The 21,117-nt window shown below is 41.8% G+C and overlaps 1 protein-coding gene across 4 annotated transcripts in view; it reads left to right on the top strand.

Annotated features, from left to right (window-relative positions):
- Window positions 1-1,546: 1,546 nt before the first annotated feature.
- LOC129855727 (BTB/POZ domain-containing adapter for CUL3-mediated RhoA degradation protein 1-like) overlaps window positions 1,547-21,117 on the top strand; it is a 64,561-nt gene continuing 44,990 nt past the window's right edge. For all 4 annotated transcript variants that reach the window (XM_055923700.1, XM_055923698.1, XM_055923697.1 and 1 more), the window contains exons 1-2: window positions 1,547-1,730; window positions 20,289-20,550. In XM_055923700.1, the coding sequence (XP_055779675.1) occupies window positions 20,316-20,550 (235 nt within the window). In that variant the 5' untranslated portion in view covers window positions 1,547-1,730; window positions 20,289-20,315. The remainder of the gene's footprint in view (window positions 1,731-20,288; window positions 20,551-21,117) is intronic.

Genomic DNA, 21,117 nt, shown 5'->3' with positions numbered 1-21,117 from the left:
TAGTTTCATCTGTCCACAGAATATTTTGCCAGTAGCGCTGTGGAACATCCTGGTGGACTTTTACAAACTTCAGACGTGCAGCAATATTTTTTTTGGACAGCAGTGGCTTCTTCCATGAACACCATTCTTGTTTAGTGTTTTACATATCGTAGACTTGTCAACGGAGATGTTAGCATTTCTGTAAGACTTTATCTGACTCTCTAGGATTCTTCTTAAGCTCGTTGAGCATTCTGCACTGTGCTCTTGCAGTCATCTTTGCAGGACGGCCAATCCTAAGAGTAGCAACAGTGCTGAACTTTCTCCATTTATAGACAATTTGTCTTACAGTGGACTGATGAACATCATGTATTTTAGAGATACTTTTGTAACCCTTTCCAGCTTTATGCAAAGTCAACAATTCTTAATCTTAGGTCTTCTGAGATCTCTTTTGTTCGAGGCATGGTTCACATCAGGCAATGCCTTTTGTGAATAGCAAACTCAAATTTTGTGAGTGTTTTTTTGGGGCAAACCAGCTCTAACCAACATCTCCAATCTCATCTCATTGATTGGACTCCAGCTTAGCTGATTCCTAACTCCAATTAGCTTTTGGAGGAGTCATTAGCCTAGGGGTTCACATACTTTTCCCAACCTACACTATGAATGTTTAAATGATGTATTCAATATAAACAAGACAAATACAATAATTTGTGTGTTATTAGTTTAAGCACACTATGTTTGTCTATTGTTGTGACTTAGATGAAGATCAGATCGAATTTGATGACCAATTTATGCAGAAATCCAGGTAATTCCAAAGGGTTCACATTATTTTTCATGCCACTGTACATTACGTTGTTACAGGTGTCTAGCTTATGGGCATGTGGCAGCAGTGTGTATGAGGGAGGTTCCAGGTGTGAGAAGTGTGCAGAAGAGCATGAGGCAAAGGAATGTGTAGCATTGGGGAAAGTAGTGGTATGTGTTAATTGTAGGAGTTCCCATGGGGCTGAGGATCAGATATCACACGTGCGAAAGATGCAGGTTGACGTTTCCAGGGTTAGAGTAGTGCAGAAGTTGTCATATGCTGAGGCAGTGAAGAAAGTAGTAGAGGAAGATGGGTCAAGGGGAGGGATCCTGAGAGGAGTGGTGTGAGTAGTAGATCTGTACCAGTTCAGAAGGATAGGTCAACAAGTGATATATGTTTCAGTAAGATTGGATTTTTTTTTGCGTGTATAGCAATGCTTATCAACTGTACTGCAGGGATGGAACGTAAGTCGCAGAAAATTGAGGTTGTGGTGGCAGCTGCAGAGAGGTATTAGGGTGTGCAAGACTTGACATCAGAAGAGTTACAGGATGTGTTAAGTGGTGGTGTCCCATCCTTTCAGGTTGTTGCCCTGAGGTAGGACTAAATATATTTAAATAGTGGAGTAGGGTGGTGTTATTTTTTTTATAATTGTATATTATTTTGTGATGGTAGGCTATTTGTTTACTTATGTATTTTTTTTTCAAGCAAAGTATAATGGTACTCCAGTCTAGTAGGTGGCGGTAATGCAACATTTAGTGGATGCCAACCGCCATTAAACCTAATCGAATAAGAAGCTAGTCTTGTCAAGCAAGCTAAACATGTAAAAATGACCCCGTCCTAACTAACCACAGTATTTCCTAGTTAGGTGTTTTCTTGTTCCGTTGACGTTGTTTTAAATTAACATTTTAATAGCATTGGAGATTTGGAACCACCACAACAGTTAACCAGCCTGGTGAGTAGCTAACGACTTTTCTTTAGCATCCAATCAGAGACGGTACGGTAGCTTGAAAGGCTTGTCTTTAGCATCCAATAAGGGGCGGTACGGTAGCTTGAAACTAACGTTAGTGAATATAGCTAGTAAGCCACTACTAACCAGTAAATTAGTTTGTGTGATTGTAGTGAGCTACGTTGCTAGCCAACGTTAGCGGGTTAGCTGTCTGGCAAGCTGTCTTGCAGTGTCTGGAAAACTAACTAGCGAATTTCACCTAGAAATGATACTGGCAAACACGTTTAGTTGATTTCTGGTAGCTAAATCGTCCAAATAAATCAATCACAGCACGTTTATGTACTCATCCAGCAGTTTTACCTCATTTAAGTAGATACAATATCATTGGAAACTACTGTAGATTGTAATTTAACATGAAGAAAAATTGTGACTTGCTTCACCTTTTTAAAATATTTTGTGTCCACTCAATTGCCAGTTTTGGTCGGTACCAGAGAGTAATTGTGTTCTGATTTGAGATTTTAAATAGAGTAGAGGAAGGTTTCATGCACTCTCATTTTGCCCAAGTTGTTGGGAAAGTGGCCAAAGTAGCTGATATGTGTTAAAAGTAACATTATATATGGTGAATAGAAGTTAGGAGTGATGTCACAATGGGACCTTCAGAATGCGGAGGAAATCCCATGAAAGTGGATGGAGGACCAAAAGTTATAAAATCTATCAAAATTGTATGCAAGCACACTATTCCAGAGCATTCTACACATTTTAAAGTTTGAAAGACGTTTTTAGCTTAAACGGTGTAAGAGGACTCTAGCCTTGTAAAGAATAATTCTTACAATATCTAAAGTGTAATGTTAAAAGTTACATTCCTTTTAAATAAATTAAACACTTTTCTCTTATACTTTCGAACACACCGACAGTGTCATTGTGCAAAATAGTACCCAGCATCTGGATATGTATGCAACAAAAGTTAAACATTCACCTTCTACCATTTCTGTCAAGCAGTCTACGCATACAATTTGATGCATAGGTTCAATACATCCGACGTATGCACCTCAACGAACGCACTGCAACTGCCTCTGCAACGCAATGCTGTAAGGCAAACTCAGCGTTTCATTGGAAATTAATGTAATTCTGGTGTACCAAAATGCAATGACGTTGTAGGTGTGTTCAAAGCGTTAGACTGCTGTGCCAGTCACAAGGCAAAAGTTCTAATCTTAAAATTTAAATTGAAAATGACAGTGTCTCTGCTTCCTGTTGACTAGACATATTGATATAGCCCAATGTTAAAACAGTTTTAAAATGTCCGCATCAACAACCAATATGCATAAATATGCACATCCTGTTAAAACTAACACCGGTCAAAAATCACACGAAATATGGGAATAATGTGTACATCACTGATTAGAGGACAATTTGTAGAAGACGGCTAGCTACATTCTGAAGTGTTGCATTTTGATTCAAGTGGGTCACCAAAGCGGTAAGTGTAATGCAACACTTTTTTGTTAATCACTTCCATCAATATCACGCTGTAATCAATAGAACAGGGAGCGTTTGGCGTGTAGAGATGTTTAAACTTACACTATTCAAAGGCCACACAGAAACTTAGAATACCCTATGTACATGGTTGTTTAGATGAGGATTTGTAGATGCCTTCTACAATCTAAACTGAGTGTACAAATCATTAGGAAGAGCTACTTTTCCCATGACAGACTGACCAGTTGAATGCAGGTGAAAACTATGATCCCTTATTGATGGCACCTGTTAAATCCACTTCAATCAGGGTAGGGGAGGAGACAGGTTAAAAAAAGATTTGAGACATGGATTTTGTATGTGTGTGGCATTCAGAGGGTGAATTGGCAAGACAAAAGATTTAAGTGCCTTTGAACGGGAGCTCTGGTTTAAGGGTGTCAAGAACTGCAATGTTGCTGGGGTTTTCACGGTCAACAGTTTCCTGTGTGTATTAAGAATGGTTCACCACCCAAAGGACATCCAGCCAACTTGACACAACTGAGGAAAGCGTTGGAGTCAAATCAAATTGTATTTGTCACATGCGCTGAATACAACAGGTGTAGACCATACCATGAAACGCTTACTTGCAAGCCCTTAACCAACAATGCATTTTTTTAAATATAGAGTTAAGAAAATATTTACTAAATACACTATAGTTAAAAAAAAAATGAGGATCTGTGGACCCATGCCAAATCTTCTCAGTCTCCCGAGGGGGAAAAGACGTTGTCGTGCCCTCTTCACGACTTTCTTGGTGTGTTTGGACCATGATAGTTTGTTGGTGATCTGGACACCAAGGAAGTTAAAGCTCTCAACCCGCTCCACTACAGCCCCGTCGATGTGAATGGCGGCGTGTTCAGCCCTCCTTTTTATGTAGTCCATGATCATCTCCTTTGTCTGGCTCACATTGAGGGAGAGGCTGTTGTCCTGATACCACACTGCCAGGTCTCTGACCTCCCTATAGTCTCATCGTTGTCGGTGATCAGGCCTACCACCGTTGTGTCGTCCGCAAACTTAATGATGGTGTTGGAGTCGTGCTTGGTCACGCAGTCGTGGGTGAACGGGGAGTATAGGAGGGGACTAAGCATGCACCACTGAGGGGTCTCCGTGTTGAGCATCAGTGTGGCAGATGTTGTTGCCTACCCTTACCACCTGTGGGTGTCCCGTCAGGAAGTCCAGGATCTAATTGCAGAGGGAGGTGTTCAGCCCCAGGGTCTTTAGCTTAGTGATGAGCTTTGTGGGCACTATGGTGTTGAACGCTGAGCTGTAGTCAATGAACAGCATTCTCACATATGTGTTCCTTTTGTCCAGGTGGAAAAGGGCAGTGTGGAGTGCAATTGATATTGCGTCATCTGTGGATCTGTTGGGGCGGTATGCGAATTGGAGTGGGTCTATGGTTTCCGGGATGATAGTGTTGACGTGAGCCATGACCAGACTTTCAAAGCACTTCATGGCTACCAACGTGAGTGCTACGGGGCGGTAGTCATTTAGGCAGGTTACCTTCACTTTCTTAGGCACAGGGACTATGGTGGTCTGCTTGAAACATGTAAATATTTCAGACTCCATCAGGGACAGGTTGAAAATGTCAGTGAAGACACTTGCCAGTTGGTTTGCGCATGCTCTGAGTACACATCCTGGTAATCCGTCTGGCCCCGCGGTCTTGTGAATGTTGACCTGTTTAAAGGTCTTGCTCACATCGGCTACAGAGAGCGTGACCACAACATGGACCAGTATCCCTGGGATTGCTTTCGACACCTTGTAGAGTCCATGCCCTGACGAATTGAGGCTGTTCTGAAGGGCGAAAAGGGGGGGGGGGGGGGCAACCCAATATTAGGAAGCGGTTCCTAATGTTTTGTACACTCCTTTTGTACATTGAATAATTTTGCCGTGTCTAATTAATCACATATACTTCTCAATATTTTAATTTTGAGATTAAAAAAAGTCCCTACTAGATGGCAGGTTTCAGCATAGCTAGCTACTGGTCTGAACTGTTTAAATAATGGAATGTCCTTCTATATACACTACATGACCAAAAGTATGTGGGCACCTGCTTGTCCAACATCTCATTCCAAAATCATGGGTATTAATATGGAGTTGGTTCCCCCACTTTGCTGCTATGACAGCCTCCGCTCTTCTGGGAAGGCTTTCCACTAGATGTTGGAACATTGCTGCGGGGACTTGCTTCCATTTAGCCACCAGCATTAGTGATGTTGGTCACGGATGTTGGGCGATTAGGCCTGGCTCGCAGTCGGCATTCCAGTTCATCCCAATGGTTTTCAATGGGGTTGAGGTCAGTGCTCTGTGCAAGCCAGTGAAGTTCTTCCATATGGATCTCGACAAACCATTTCTGTATGGCGCTCGCTTTATGCACTGGGCATTGTCATGCTGAAATAAGAAAGGGCCTTCCCCGAACTGTTGCCACAAAGTTGGAAGCTTCAGAATCGTCTAGAATATCATTGTATGCTGTAGTGTTAAGTTCTATCTTCACTGGAAGTAAGGGGCCTAGCCCGAACCATGAAAGACAGCCCCAGACCATTGTTCCTCCTCCATCAAACTTTACAGTTGTCACTTTGCATTGGGGAAGGTAGCGTTTCCTGGCATCCGTCAAACCTAGATTCGTCCGTCTGACTGCCAGATGGTGAAGCGTGATTCATCACTCCAGAGAATGTTTCCACTGCTGGAGAGTCCAATGGCGGTGAGCTTTACACCACTCCAGCCGAAGCTCGGCATTACGCATGGCGATCTTAGACTTGTGTGCGGCTGCTCGGTCATGGAGACCCATTTCATGAAGCTCCTGACGAACAGTTATGTGCTGACGTTGCTTCCAGAGGCAGTTTGTAACTCGGTAGTGAGTGTTGCAACCGAGGACCAAGGCTGCTCCTGACTCAAAAAAGAAATGTTGGTCGACCGAAAGGTGATTTCTCAATTTTTAAATGTGTAGTTTTCAATATGTGACTCACCACCTGGATTCTGTCATATGTCGCAACATTTGAATTTCTGTTTTTTTTACATTGAATAGAAGTAAACTACTACAAAATGCTATATCATACATTGCATTTGAGGAAACAATGGGAAAGTAATTCTGATTTGAATGTTGATCAACTTGTAAACTTTTGAAAACTGTCAATGTTTTAGTACTACTATTGGAGAGCCCTTCTTTGTCTACACCCATTCAGCATTGTTCACACCCTCTTAAGCCTTAGCCCCATCCATCTCTTTAAGGGTTGATCTGTGCGTTCTGTACTAACTTGCCAGCTACTTACAGACATCTAAGAGAGAGAGAGAACAGCTCACTGAACATTACTTTCCCTCGTAGAGCTGGTTAGGCTGTTATGTTATCCAGAGCGTTGGTGACTGCAACTGTGCAGTCAGATTGACCGTTTCGTAAATTCAGAGCGTTTCGCATTCAGAGCGCGCCCTGGATGCTCTGGCCAATAAGTAGGGTTGATCTGAAAGCTCTGACCTAACAACAGCAGTCGATCACCCAAGCTAACTAGCAGCTAACTAGCTAAAATTGGCTAGCTACTTCCAGACACATAATGAGAGAACGGACCCCACTCTGACAATTTAACTCCCCCAAGCAGAGCTGGTTAGGCAGTTTATGTTATCCAGAGCGTTGGTGACTGTAACTGTGCTGCTGGCAACAATTTAATTACGCTTTGTTGCCAACATTTACTGACACCGGACATATTCAACGAGTGTTAAGCATTCAAAAATTATTCAGTTATTCTGCTCTCTGGCACACTAAAATGAGAGTATTTTGTTAAGAAATGTAGCTAGATCGCTAGCTAGGTAAACAATGAATCCCAACGCATGACGTAACGTCAGTTAGTGAGCCAGCCAGCTAACGTTAGCTAGCTAGCTAACAGTACACTAACTTGAAAGGAAAATACTTTATCAAAATTAGTGGTCTTTTGTTAAGACATGTAGCTAGCTAAACAATGGACCTTAATCACAACTCATGACGTTACTACCATGTATGAATCTGCATCTACCTAACCACCAACCAGGTTCTATGGCTATAACTAGTCATGCAAATGTGTCTGAGATACGAAGAATAAGATCATACACGTTAGCTAGCTACCCAGCCAGCTAACGTTAGCTAGCTAACAGTACACTTGAAATTAAGCAACTTTCTGTTCAAATTAGAAACGTGTAATATCTGAAAATGTAGCTAGCTAGACTATCTTACCAGTATACATCATGGTTGGATGCGTCTCCTGTCTGATGCCATGCATCCTTGCCCTTAGTTTGATGATGTAATCCAGACTGTTTTCTCCATCTCCTTAGCTATCATACTCGAATTCCACTGATTTCAAAACTCGGTCCTCCAGAAAGTGGAGAGCATACACATAATGTTAGCTAGCGAGCGAGCCAGCTAAAGTTAGCTAGCTAGCAGTACACTTTAACTTGACACTAGGTTTATGCAGTTTTACTACGTGATACATTTTTTTTTAAAGCAGCTTTTGACACGATTACCTAGACATACTGACCAGCTCCAATAGACAGGCGCATGCTATATGGCAGACCAATCCTCTCTCCTCTCTCGGTATGTCCAGCCCACTCATTATCTCAGCCAATCATGGATAGCGGGAAGGTTGCTCACCTTTTCTGTGGTTATACCAACTAGGCTCCTAATTTAACCATTTCGGGATGGCATACAGGTTTGATATTAAGGCACATGGAAGTTCACATTCGAGAAGGCATTTCTACCAAAAAACGCATTTTGATAAAAATACGTTTTACGTTCAAACAGCTCTCCTGTGAAGTCGTGACTTGCGACATACGCCTAGTTTCCTGAATCGGGTCACATATGTAGACACCCTACATGTTTTAATAAAATCAACTATGTGCATTGAGCTTGTCTGATGCTTTAAGCTTAGGATTTGATGCCTCAAAAGGGCATCAGAGATCGAGATAACCAGAAGGAAAAAAATCTTAATCTGACCCAACTATTCTCCTGCTCCTGCTGGCTTTTGCAGATTCAGCCATTTCTCTCCTAAAGTTGCCGGTAATGGGCTACACAAGGAGTCTGCAACCTTTCTCATGTGGAATGCCAATTTATCTTACAATTTCTACCGATCTGCGTGCCAGTTATGGTTTTCATATGCACATTTTCGTGAAACAGTTTAGTTTAATTTATAATAACGTCTTCATATCTTAATCGTTGTCATGTGGTTAATCTAAATCAAAATGATGCAATCCTAAAAAGTAACTTCTATTGCCATTGCCAACTATGTAAAAATAGCTTACATAAAGCCAACAAATAAAAACATTGTAGCCTGCAGGTAGAAAATATCCTGATTTTTAACATTTAAAAAAATCCTATAAATCGCATTGGCTACACATGGCCTGGCCTGTCTGCAACGAACTTATCGACTATTAACTTGTGTCCTGCCAATAGCTTGCGCTGGCAAACTTGCAACATTGTATAAAATATTCACATTTGTTACTGCTTGAGCTCCTGTACCTCTTATAGAATATTAGATTAAAAGTATTGTGGATCTCCTGCACGTAAATATAAACAGTACCAGCACCCAAAATGAGTACCGGAACCTTTTTCAGTCCAAGTCGAGCACTGATAAGAAGCCTATTTCATGACGTTTACACTGGATCGGAGCGTGTCATTTTTTCCTTTCAAGCTGAGTGGTTTTCGAAAGGGAGAGAGCTGGAAAGATTTCTCAAATATATTGAGAAAATAAATCAAATCAAATTTTATTGGTCACATACACATGGTTAGCAGATGTTAATGCGAGTGTAGTGAAATGCTTGTGCTTCTAGTTCCGACAGAGCAGTAATATCTAACAAGTAATCTAACAAATTCACAACGACTACCTTATACACACAAATGTAAGGGTTGAATAAGAATATATACATATAAATATATGGATGAGCGATGGCCGTGCGGCATAGGCAAGATGCAGTAGATGGTATAGAACAGAGTAAATACATATGAGATGCGTAATGTAGGATATGTAGACATTATTAAAGTGGCGTTATTTAAAGTGACTAGTGATACCATTATTTAATCCATTTATTAAAGTGGCAAGGGATTTGAGTCTGTATGTTGGCAGCAGCCACTCTGTTAGTAATGGCTGTTTAACAGCCTGATGGCATTGAGAGACTGAAAAACAGCTTCTATTGTAATTCTCAATTTAGGTAAAAACAGACTTTGTTTGCTTGCTGTTTGAGGTGAAGAAAACATTACTTTGAGAAGCTCCACAGGTCGTTAGTGGTGTGTTAAGCCACTCACAAATACTATCAGATCCCCAAATGGGCACATTTTATATGCCTAAGTTTGTGCGCAGGCCAGGTAGCCTATAGGCCTACTTCTATGCATGCGTGTCCTTACTCAACATTGACAGGAGCACTCCAAACAAAAGACAATGACTAAATTGACAGAACTTGTAAATGGAATTTAGTAAACTAAAACTTGTTTCTCACAAGTGTAGCATTGTTTGCAGAGTGCACAACCTATGTGTCCACTCGGGCAATAAGAACAGGAATGGAATAATAATATTTAACGCAGTAAAATAAATGACTCTAACCAAAGTAGCAAACATTGTATATTAGAAATTATAGCAATTAACAGTAAGTGTACTACTGGTGATATAGGTAATGGGGAATTGATATGCACTAACAATCAAACTCAAACAATTAATACAATTTAAATGATGAAACAATGAATGTGCACAAATTGGTGGGAGAGAGTGCATTCTGGAGAGAAGTGCATTGTGCATCTGGGCGCATGGTCAATCCGACGTCTGCATTGGCCATTTACGGTGATATGGCCTCAGTAGAAGTCAGGGCATTCATACTTTTGCTTCTCGGAGCAGTGCAGAGCTGTTGTCAAGGAAGTGAGTTTGTGTTTATACAGGATGTACTGCCCCCACCTACCAATGCTGAGCTATACAGAGCCCTCCGCATTGCTACAACATTTGGGAGGTGCATGGTGATGCGGTACAGAGCTCGATTTGGCCTCTGCATGCCTCTAGAGCAGGGGTGTCAAACTCATTTCGCATCGTGGGCCACATACGGCCTAGGGAGATGTCAAGTGGGCCGGACCATTAAAATTATACCATACTCTGCTATAAATAACCAAAATATCATGTCTTTCCTTTGTTTTGGTGTAAAGAAGCACAAGAACATTAGGAAAATATTGAAATTTAATGAACTATCCTTTTACAAAACATTTCATGAAACACCTCATATTTCCTTAGACAAATGTGCAATTTACTTTTATCATTCACAAATATGCATTGCAACTGGTCCCACTGATTGTACAAAGGCACAAAACTTTAATTGGTACTGAAAAATATAGTAATGCACTTTAAGATTAAATGAGACTTTTAAAGAAAGGAATTTTTAAACCACTTACACATACGCATATAAAATCTAAATGTAATCCCTGCGTACACCTTACAAACTAAGGAGAGTGATTTTAAATGTGTAATGAAGAAAGTGTTCGCCTGTCCTGTAAATCTGTAAACTTCATACATGAAACATACATACACATACAATACATACTGAAAATTTATGGAGTTGTATGAACAGTAGAATTCCATCACACAACTTTTGTTTTGAAGCTGCTGACTAACATTAAAGTGCACATTTTTTAAATCACCACAGTAAGGATTCATCTTCACAGAGCTGTATTCTTTCAATGCAAACAGTATCTAAGGCAGCATTTTAAAGGTGTTAGTCTCGGCTGTTGTGGTGTCCATCATTGGCACCAACTCAAGAAACTCTTCAGTAACAGTCAATGTCTCATCAACTCCTCGAATAAATATGGCCAGTTGGGCCACGTCTGTGATGTCAGTGCTCTCGTCAATTGCCACGGAAAATGCAATAAATGACTTGACTCTCTGTTTCAATTGACTGTCTAAATCTGCCGATAGTTCCGAAATCCTCTCTGCTATAGTATTCCTCGTCAGGCTAATATTGGCAAAAGCTTGTCGCTTCTCGGGACATACAAGTTCAGCCGCCTTCATCATGCATCGTTTAACAAAGTCACCGTCGGAATACGGCTTCGATGCTAATGCTATTTCGCTAGCAATTAGGTAGCTGGCTTTTACCGCTGCTTCACTGACTTCTCGGCTCTGGATGAAAGTTGACTGCTGTTTCCTCAGACCCGCCAGCAATTCGTTAATCTTATCTCTTCTCAGTTGTCCTTGCAAGCCGTCATATTTTTCGCTGTGATGAGTCTCGTAGTGGCGTCGAATATTATATTCCTTCAATACCGAAACTTGTTGCAAACACACCAAGCACGAAGGTTTTCCGTGCATCTCTGTAAATAAATAGGACGTGGTCCATTTTTCTTTGAAAATTCTACACTCCTTATCTACTTTTCTCCGTTTGGATAACGACATTTTGGCTAATGAGGGTGTAGCGGAGAGGTAGAGACCAAGGTATTAACAACGTCGTAACAAGCAGCAGATGGCGCATTGATACCGTCTGCTGTTTTCAGTCTGTCTCAGTGATGCGGCTTGTCTTCTACTCTGATGGAAAGAGTGCGCCCCTTAGCGGATAATCCATGAATTGCAGCGAATTAAAAATATTAATTCTATGTCTTTTATGCATTTTTTCCACTTTCAAATTATCCTGCGGGCCTGATCGAACCTCCTTGGGGGCCGGTTCCGGCCCGCGGGCCGTATGTTTGACACCCCTGCTCTAGAGGCTCCGCAATTGCGTCCAACCCTCCATATGGAGCCTCCGACCACATTTTAGAATCAAACATAAATTGGCTTTTAGTCTAGGCCTCCGCAGTTGATTAGTTCACTGAGATGGACATATATATGATTTTATTTATTTGTTACTGCTCGACTAAAACAATCTCGGTCGACCAACAGCATAACAACCAAACAATCGACCACTCGACTAATTGGGGTCAGCCCTACCGAGGACAGGTGATTTATTTCGCGCTACACACTTCAGCACTTGGCTGTCCTGTTCTGTGAGCTTGTGTGGCCTACCACTTCGCGGCTGAGCCGTTGTTGCTCCTAGACATTTCCACTTCACAATAAAATCACTTACAGTTGAACGGGACAGCTCTAGTAGGGTAGAAATGTGACGAACTGACTTGTTGGAAAGGTGGCATCCTATGACACATTGAAAGTCACTGAGCTCTTCAGTAAGGCCTTTCTACTGCCAATAACTACCACAGTCAACAGCCTGATCAACTCTATGCGAAGGAGATGTGTCGCGCTGCATGAGGCAAATGGTGGTCACACCAGATACTGACTGGTTCTCTGATCCACGCCCCTACCTTTAAAAAAAAGATATCTGTGACCAACCCGAGGCATATCAGTATTCCCAGTCATGTGAAATCCATACATTAGTGCATAATGCATTTTTTTAATTGACTTATGAACTGTAACTCATTCAAATCAAAAAAATAGTTGCATGTTGCGTTTATATTTTTGGTCAGTTTAGTTGTTTCCTGTCGACTTAGCTGGGGCCATATTGTTGTTTTTGTCTGTACTTGGCGTTGTTTAGTAGGCCTACTTTGTTTGTTCGTATAATTATTCCATTGCTGACGACGTCTGTTGTGATCCAAGCCCATGCTTGCTTGCTGTTATTATTTATTCTCGCCCAGGCATGTTTACTGAGTGACAGATCGTAACAAAATAAAAAGACAAATGTAGATTGTTTATTTTGATTGTTCAAGTGTTGTGGCATAAATGTCGGGAGAAGTTTTGCTCCTCAAAAGAAACAATACATGAGGCAAGCGAATTAGCCTACCTTCATCTAAATCTGTGTCTAGAATAAATTCACTTTCATGAGGAGCTGGAGTATGGTCCTGTATGACTCAGTTGGTAGAGCATGGCACTTGCACTGCCAGGGTTGTGGGTTCGCTTCCCGAGGCCACCCATACATAAAATGTATGCAAGCAGCCCTGTAAATCACTTTGGATAAAAATGTCTGGTAAATGGTATCTATTATGTATGAATGTGGAGCTAGATACCTGCCAAAATGTTGAACAAACGTATCGTTAGGATTGTAAGAAAATCCATACATAAATTGTTAGGATCGTAAGAAAAGCCATGCGTGAAACATGAAACGTAAACGAGATGTAATCTGTGAACATACTGTTACGCACGCCTCTGAGAAGAGGGAACGCAACTCCCTGCTATAACTCAACTCTCTGAAGTGCAAGAGGTATGGACTGTAGGTGCGAGCAAGGATGACACAAAAGCAGATTTTACCGTTTACTTGGATTTATTTTCATACACGGTAATATGGGGAAAAGGGGCTGGACGGAACCAAAGCAAAGAAAGTAAATATCAAAGTTCCCCCTCTCCTATCTAACCTGCCTACCCACTTAACTTACCTAACTTAGCACCGTCTGGTGCCCTAACCAAAATACAGGGGGTGGTCCGCCCAGGTCTTACCTAGTGTGCCTAGACAGTAAATATACTACGGGTATATGTATGCCCTCGGGCCTCTTGCCTAAGCACTCCCAAAGTGCCTTCTCCTTCCCCCCTGGGAACAAATGAAACAGAGTAATTATTAATGATTTCACAAACACTCAAACACAGGACATAGAAAAACTGCTACCAACAACAACAGTCCAACCACACTTTCTGATACACAACCCACACTATATCACAATCTAATTTCTCTCTCTCAATCTCCAAATCTCTACTCCTTATCTCAAATCTCTACTCCTTATCTCAAATCTCTACTCCTTATCTCAAATCTCTAGTCCTTATCTCAAATCTCTACTCCTTATCTCAAATCTCTACTCCTTATCTCAAATCTCTACTCCTTATCTCAAATCTCTACTCCTTATCTCATCTCTCTCCTCTCAATTTTCACTCTCTTGGGCAGAACACTGGCTTTTATCTTCAGGTGGCAATGGTGATTAGAGTCAGCTGCTTCTTGACGAGGGGGCGGGGTCAGCTCCAATCACCAATTAGCCTGGGGTTGACCAATCAGCTGGTTGGGGAGTACTTCAGGAAGCCATCTCCTGAAACACACACTCAAATACAAAACAGAACACAGAAACTGGGGAACGTAACAATACCAACACCATGTTAGGATTACGGACTAACATTTTAGGATTGAACAAATCTTGTTGCAATTCTGACATACAATAATACCTTTCAGAGATCCTGGCAGTTTCATCTCACCAACAAAAAAAACGTACACCAAGTGGCCTGTGAGTTGTGTTACGAGAACAAGCATACCACAGTACAAAAACCTGAAGTCAGGGACACCGGAAAGATGTATCCTGCACGTTTTCAAGTTCTGTCTTTTCTATTACTCGGTTGAGTTTACTTTACATTTAGGTAGCTAATGTAATGGATTTGTTTGCCGGAACAAGTCTAAATAGCCCTAGCTGTATTATACCTAAAGTGAAGTTTCAGTCCGCTGGGTGTATTTCTACAGCATGGTTATCCCCATGCATGTACCTTGTAAAAATACAGTGCATTCGGAAAGTATTCAGACCCCTTGACTTTTTCCACATTTTGTTACAGCCGTATTCTAAAATGGATTTTTTTGAAACATGTTCCTCATCAATCTACACACAATACCCCATAATGACAAAGTGAAAACAGGTTTTTCAGACATTTTGGGAAGCATGTGTATATGTATTCAGACCCTTTGCTATGAGACTCGAAATTGAGCTCAGGTGCATCCTGTTTCCATTGGTCATCTTTGAGATGTTTCCACAACTTGATTGGAGTCCATCTGTGGTAAATTCAATTAATTGGACATGATTGGGAAAGGTACACACCTGTCTATATAAGGTCCCACAGTTCACAGTGCATGTCAGAGCAAAAACCAAACCATGAGGTCAAAGGAATTGTCCGTAGATTGTGTTGAGGCACAGATCTGAGGAAGGGTAGAAAAACATTTCTGCAGCATTGAAGGTCCCCAAGAATACAGTTTTCTCCATCATTCTTAAATGGAAGAAGTTTGGAACCACCAAGACTCTTCCTAGAGCTGGCCGCCGAACTGAGCAATCGGGAGAAGGGCCTTGGTCAGAGAGGTGACCAAGAACCCGATGGTTACTCTGTGGAGATCGGAGAACCTTCCAGAAGGACAACCATCTCTGCAGCACTACACCAATCAGGCCTTTATGGTAGAGTGGCCAGATGGAAGCCACTCCTCAGTAAAAGGCACACGACAGCCCGTGAGACTCAAGATTCTCTGGTCTAATGAAACCAAGATTGAACTCTTTGGCCTGAATGCCAAGCGTCATGTATGGAGGAAACCTGGCACCATCCCTACGGTGAAGCATGATGGTGGCAGCATCATGCTTTTGGGATGTTTTGATCGAGTCTGGATCGAGGGAAAGATGAACAGGTACGGAGATCCTTAATGAAAACCTGCTCCAGAGCGCTCAGGACCTCAGACTGGGGCGAAGGTTCACCTTCCAACAGGACAATGACCCTAAGCACACAGCCAAGACAATGCAGGAGTGGCTTCGTGACAAGTCTCAATGTCATTGAGTGGCCCAGCCAGAGCATATGAGATGAGTAATGCAAAATATGTAAACATGATTAAAGGTAGGACAGAGGAGCCTCTTAAAGAAGAGGTGCTGTTGCACCTTCTTCACCACACTGTCAGTGTGGGTGGAACATTTCAGTTTGTCAGTGATGTTTCCCCCGAGGAACTTGAAGCTTTCCACCTTCTTCACTGCAGTCCCGTCGATGTGGATAGGGGGGTGCTCCCTCTGCCGTTTCTTGAAGTCCACAATCAGCTCCTTTTGTTTTGTTGACATTGAGAGGTTATTTTCCTGGCACCACAATCCCAGGGCCCTCACCTCCTCCCTGTAGGCTGTCTCGTCATCGTTGGTAATCAGGCCTACTACTGTTGTTGTCTGCAAACTTGGTGATTGAGTTGGAGGTGTGCGTGGACACACAGTCATGGGTGAACAGGGAGTACAGGATGGGGCTGAGCACGCATCCTTGTGGGTCCCCGGTGTTGAGGATCAGTGGCCCGTCAGGAAGTCCAGGACCCAGTTGCACAGGGCGGGGTTCAACTCAGGGCCTCGAGCTTAATGATGCGCTTGGAGGGTACTATGTTTTTGAATGCTGAGTTATAGTCAATAAACAGCATTCTTACATAAGTATTCCTCTTGTCCAGATGGGATAGGGCAGTGTTCAGTGTGATGGCGATTGCATCATCTGTGGATCTATAGGGGCGGTAAGGAATTTGAAGTGGGTCTAGGGTGTCAGGTAAGGTAGAGGTGATATGATCCTTCACTAGTCTCAAAGCCCTTCATGATGACAGAAGTGAGTGCTATGGGGTGATAGTCATTTAGTTCAGTTACTTTTGCTTTCTTGGGTACAGGAACAATGGTGGACATCTTGAAGCATATGGGGACAGCAGACTGGGATAGGGAGAGTTTGAATATGTCCGTAAATGCTTAAATGTCTTATTCACGTCGGCTATGGAGAAGGAGAGCCCACAGTTCTTGGTATTGTGCCGCGTCGTTGGCACTGTGTTATCCTCAAAGCGGACGAAGGTGTTTAGCTTGTTCAAAAGCAAGACTTTGGGGACTGCGACTTTACTTGTTTTTCCTTTGTAGTCCATAATTGTCTGTAGACCCTTCCACCACGTGGCAGGGTCTACAGACAATTATGGACTACAAAAGCCACGTGTCTGAGCCGTTGAATTGCGACTCCACTTTGTCTCTATACTGACGTTTTGTCTGTTCGATTTTCTTACGGAGGGAGTAACTACACTGTTTGTAATTCTGCCAAATTCCCAGTCACCTTGCCATGGTTAAATACGATGATTCGCGCTTTCTGTTTTGCACAAACTATCTACTTTCTATTTTGCAGTTCAGTTAGTTATTCCAGACAAGGCTCTTCTCTGTGTCCTTCTCACACAAGTCATTCACTGAAGGCCCAAGCCTATACTATGCCATCTACTGGTAAAATGTTTTTATTGAATGCAGTTCTAAAACAAGCTCTAGACTTTTATTTTGGAAATGAAACTGGAAGCTGCAAAGCAACTTTAACTGGTCTGGGCTAGAGTTGCTTGATTGACTAGCTATGTTCAGTTATTGTCCTTAGCAGGTGCCACATTACTGACAAGTTTGTACGTATAAAAAGATCTCTAACCGAGTCAAGGAACACATAAATTAAGTAATTGAACGTGTAAATATTCATTTATAGTCGTAAATAAACATTTATAGTCATAGCATAGGGTTTGTGTGTAGAAATCTAATTTAACGTTTACATTTCATGTTTCAGCATGGGCTTTTCTTATGATCCTAACTAGTGATGCACCGATATTACATTTTTTGCCGATATTCGATATTTTCCTTGCCAAAAAAACGATACCGATTTATTTAAAATTTTTGCTGCCTTTTTAAGCATTCTAGTACAGTTAAATAGTAAACACATGGACGCAGCGGTCTAAGGCACTGCATTTCAGTGCAAGAGGCATCACTACAGTCCCTGGTTTGAATCCAGGCTGTATCACATCCGGCCGTGATTGGGAAGTCCATAGGGCGGCGCACAATTGGCCCAGCGTCGTCCGAATTTGGCCGGCGTAGACTGTCTTTGTAAATAAAAATGTGTTCTTAACTGACTTGCCTAGTTAAATAAGGTTACACACCCACACTACTCTGACCAAAAAGTTAATTTGTTGGCATTTACGTATGTCCCCATTACCAGTAAAACATAGTCAAAAGCTATTTATTTCACTTACTTGCTGTGCTGTTTCGTTGTTCATTTGTTCAGTCGTTTTATTCTCAACCAGGATTTCTATGGAACGCCGTTTTGGTCTTTGAGTGTCAAATAAGCTTGTTGACCAATCACAACCTGAATATGACTGCACGTCACATAATAATTTAGCGCGTTCATACATTTTTTATGTAGTTATTACACTTTGATTACACTCACTCATATTTCATATTTTTTTATTTTTTATTTTATTTTACCGTTATTTTACCAGGTAAGTTGACTGAGAACACGTTCTCATTTGCAGCAACGACCTGGGGAATAGTTTACAGGGGAGAGGAGGGGGATGAATGAGCCAATTGCAAATATGTCACAACGATTCATCGATACGTATGCTATGATGCTGGTAAAGTTGTCTCGCTTACCTACAGTGCTGGTCATTGAAAAAGCTTGCTAGCTCATGGATGCAAACAATGTTCTTCCCCAAAAACATAGCAAAACGACATTTGTTTCAGTAGCTATAGTGAGTTAGCTTACTATATAGCTAGGTGTCATCTAAAATAACCCTAATTTATAAGATAGGTGAACCACCATTAATCAAATAAGAACTATCTATGTGAAGCTAGCAACAATAGTGGCTTATTCTTTTGAAGGCAATCCGCAAATTCCACTATTGTGACTAATCCTTATTGTGGCTAGCTTCATAACATAACCCGGTCCCGTCAAGCTTCACTAGCCAGATGAAGCTAGCTGGCTGCTTATAACGTTAGCTTTTTAAGTAGTTGGCTAGCTATTTATTTTCATGAAGTTCAATTTCAATAGGTGAACAACAAGTGGCAACCTAGCTAATACTTATTCACAAGGATTCCTAAATCATTGCTAAGAATAATGAAAATGACTGCAGTTTCAACTGGTCATTGTTTTCAGGCTGGTTGTATTGGTGCTAGCTAGGTACCAAGCTAAAGCTAGCTTGCCCAGAAGTTGCGGTTTAACAAATGATGCATTATTACCAACACGGCATTGTAAACACATCGTTCATGGCCGGTGTTTGCTTTTTTGCAGACTATTTTGTACAGCTTTGACAGTGCTACTGTATCTTTTTTGACATGCAAAGACTCAAACGGCATTCCATAGTATGTATGTCAAGAAGCTAATAGCAGTGACGCTATTACTGTGTAACTCCGGTAGTGCTACATCTGAAAAAATAGCGCACTTGGTAGTGTGTACCGGTGCTCGACCAGTCGGCGAAAGCCAACATCACCCACGACAGAGAAGAGTTGATTGTCAAGGGCAATCTTAGCTTTAATGGAGATCACCATTGTTGTCTCGCTGAAATTTTCTTACTCTTTCAAATGACTGCTCGACTTGACTGCTCAATCCACATAGCCGACATTGTGTGGGCTAGGTTAGGAATGTTGTGTTGCACGTGTAGCGCAAAGTTTTACGTGGTGTCATTACCTCATGTTATATACGTTATATAGGTACGCACATCAGCTTTGACATCGTTTTGCACATCGGAGTTAAGCTAGACATCGGCCGATACCGATGTTAGCATTTTTAGTTAATATCGTCCGACTCCGATATGTTCACAGATATATTGTGCATCCCTAATCCTAACAATTTCCGTATGGATTTTCCTGTGATCCTAATGATATGTACGTTCGACCTTTTGGCAGCGATCTTGCTCCATACTGAAACCCCCTATTTTCAACCACAGAGAATGGGCGCATATCAGCAGCTATAAACCAAAGACTGTAAAAAAATGGAAACACAGCCTACCAATCGCTCTTGTAACTTCTTTGGTCCGGTCAGAATCAGCTGCCAAAGGCTTTCTGTCTTGCTCTGGTTTACTGAGTTGATGTCAGCATAAATCTGTCAACGTATTTGAGGTGTTGGCAGCTGTATAGAGTTTTCTCGTTGTGCGTGGCGAATTACTGTTAACATTTATCCACAACTGTCCATCGCCATTGTAATTACTGGGAAGCCAACATTTTCCCAAACTGGAGATTTTAAACCATTCTGGTTTATCGACTCCACCACTTGCCACCGTACAGAACTAGTTTCCGGCTGCGCCTCACAAAAGGACAGTTTGAAATGCATCAATTAAGATACAAATTTTGTTTACAACGTGCGCATAGGCTCTTTTTTTTTTACGGAATAGCTTGAACATTTTCTTAGCTTAGATTTAATAGGCCTACAACTCAACGTAGGCATAGCCTATAGGCCTAGTGTTTTCATTTTGAATTAAAACAATTTATTTATTAATTCGGGTTCACAGTGTGGTCCTAACAGAGGTCCCAGTGTACCGTTACACCCCTAACATCCACCTCATTTTTGTTGTATGTTGACAGTTGTATTTGTTTTTGATAATTCAATTGAAATCACATCCCCCAACTGAGGTCTCCTGTTTTTAAATCAGGAACTTCTGTAACTGCGAGCAAGCCTGATGTCTGCCGAGGCTTCCGCAGGGAGTGTGGCAGCTGCATCCGTCCCTGCCACCCAGTCCTCTGGCCGGGGCAGCGAGGAGAAGGGGGTTGGAGGGGGTCTGGCGGGGAGTAAATATGTAAAGCTGAATGTTGGGGGCTCCCTGCATTACACCACGGTACAGACCCTGAGCAAAGAGGACAGCCTACTAAGGAGCATGTGCAATGGAGGAGCAGAGGTCACCATAGATTCGGAGGGTAAGTATGGACCTTTGTGTATTATTTATGTATGCCAGTGTTTCCAAATATGTTATTCTAGGATCATGCAGGCTTGCAGTTTTTTGTTCCAGTCCAGCACTACCACACTTGATACAACTAGTCAACTAATGGTCACCAAGGTTGTGAATCAGGTGTGCTAATGCTGGAAGAAAACATGTAGTCCTAAGGGAGCCAAAAGAACGGATTGAAAACACTGGGCTGTGTTCAGCAGGACATAACGGTGTACAACATGCCAATTAATTGAAACAGTACTGTACTGAACGACCAGTTGAATGTTGTGATTTATGATGGCTCAGAGGGCAATTTTGTGCGGTGTGCTGCTGCACTGGATTTGATATTTCAAATGGTCACACCTATATTGAGTAGTTCGCACCCACCACATAGGTGCAAACATACCTCGAAGACTGAATAACGATGCGCACCATTTTTTTTAAACAAACCATTTACTCCCCTTTGCAGCGTGTGATGGGATGTGGCTTATTAATCTTTTTGTTTTCTCCATATCCTCAGGAATTACTAAAGCAATCGACACATGGGGGAAAAAAT

The sequence above is a fragment of the Salvelinus fontinalis genome, chromosome 5, assembly GCF_029448725.1.
Source record: "Salvelinus fontinalis isolate EN_2023a chromosome 5, ASM2944872v1, whole genome shotgun sequence".
Taxonomy (NCBI): Eukaryota; Metazoa; Chordata; class Actinopteri; order Salmoniformes; family Salmonidae; genus Salvelinus; species Salvelinus fontinalis.
The sequence above is the reverse complement of the archived record's forward strand: the minus strand, read 5'-3'. Positions and strand labels throughout refer to the sequence as shown.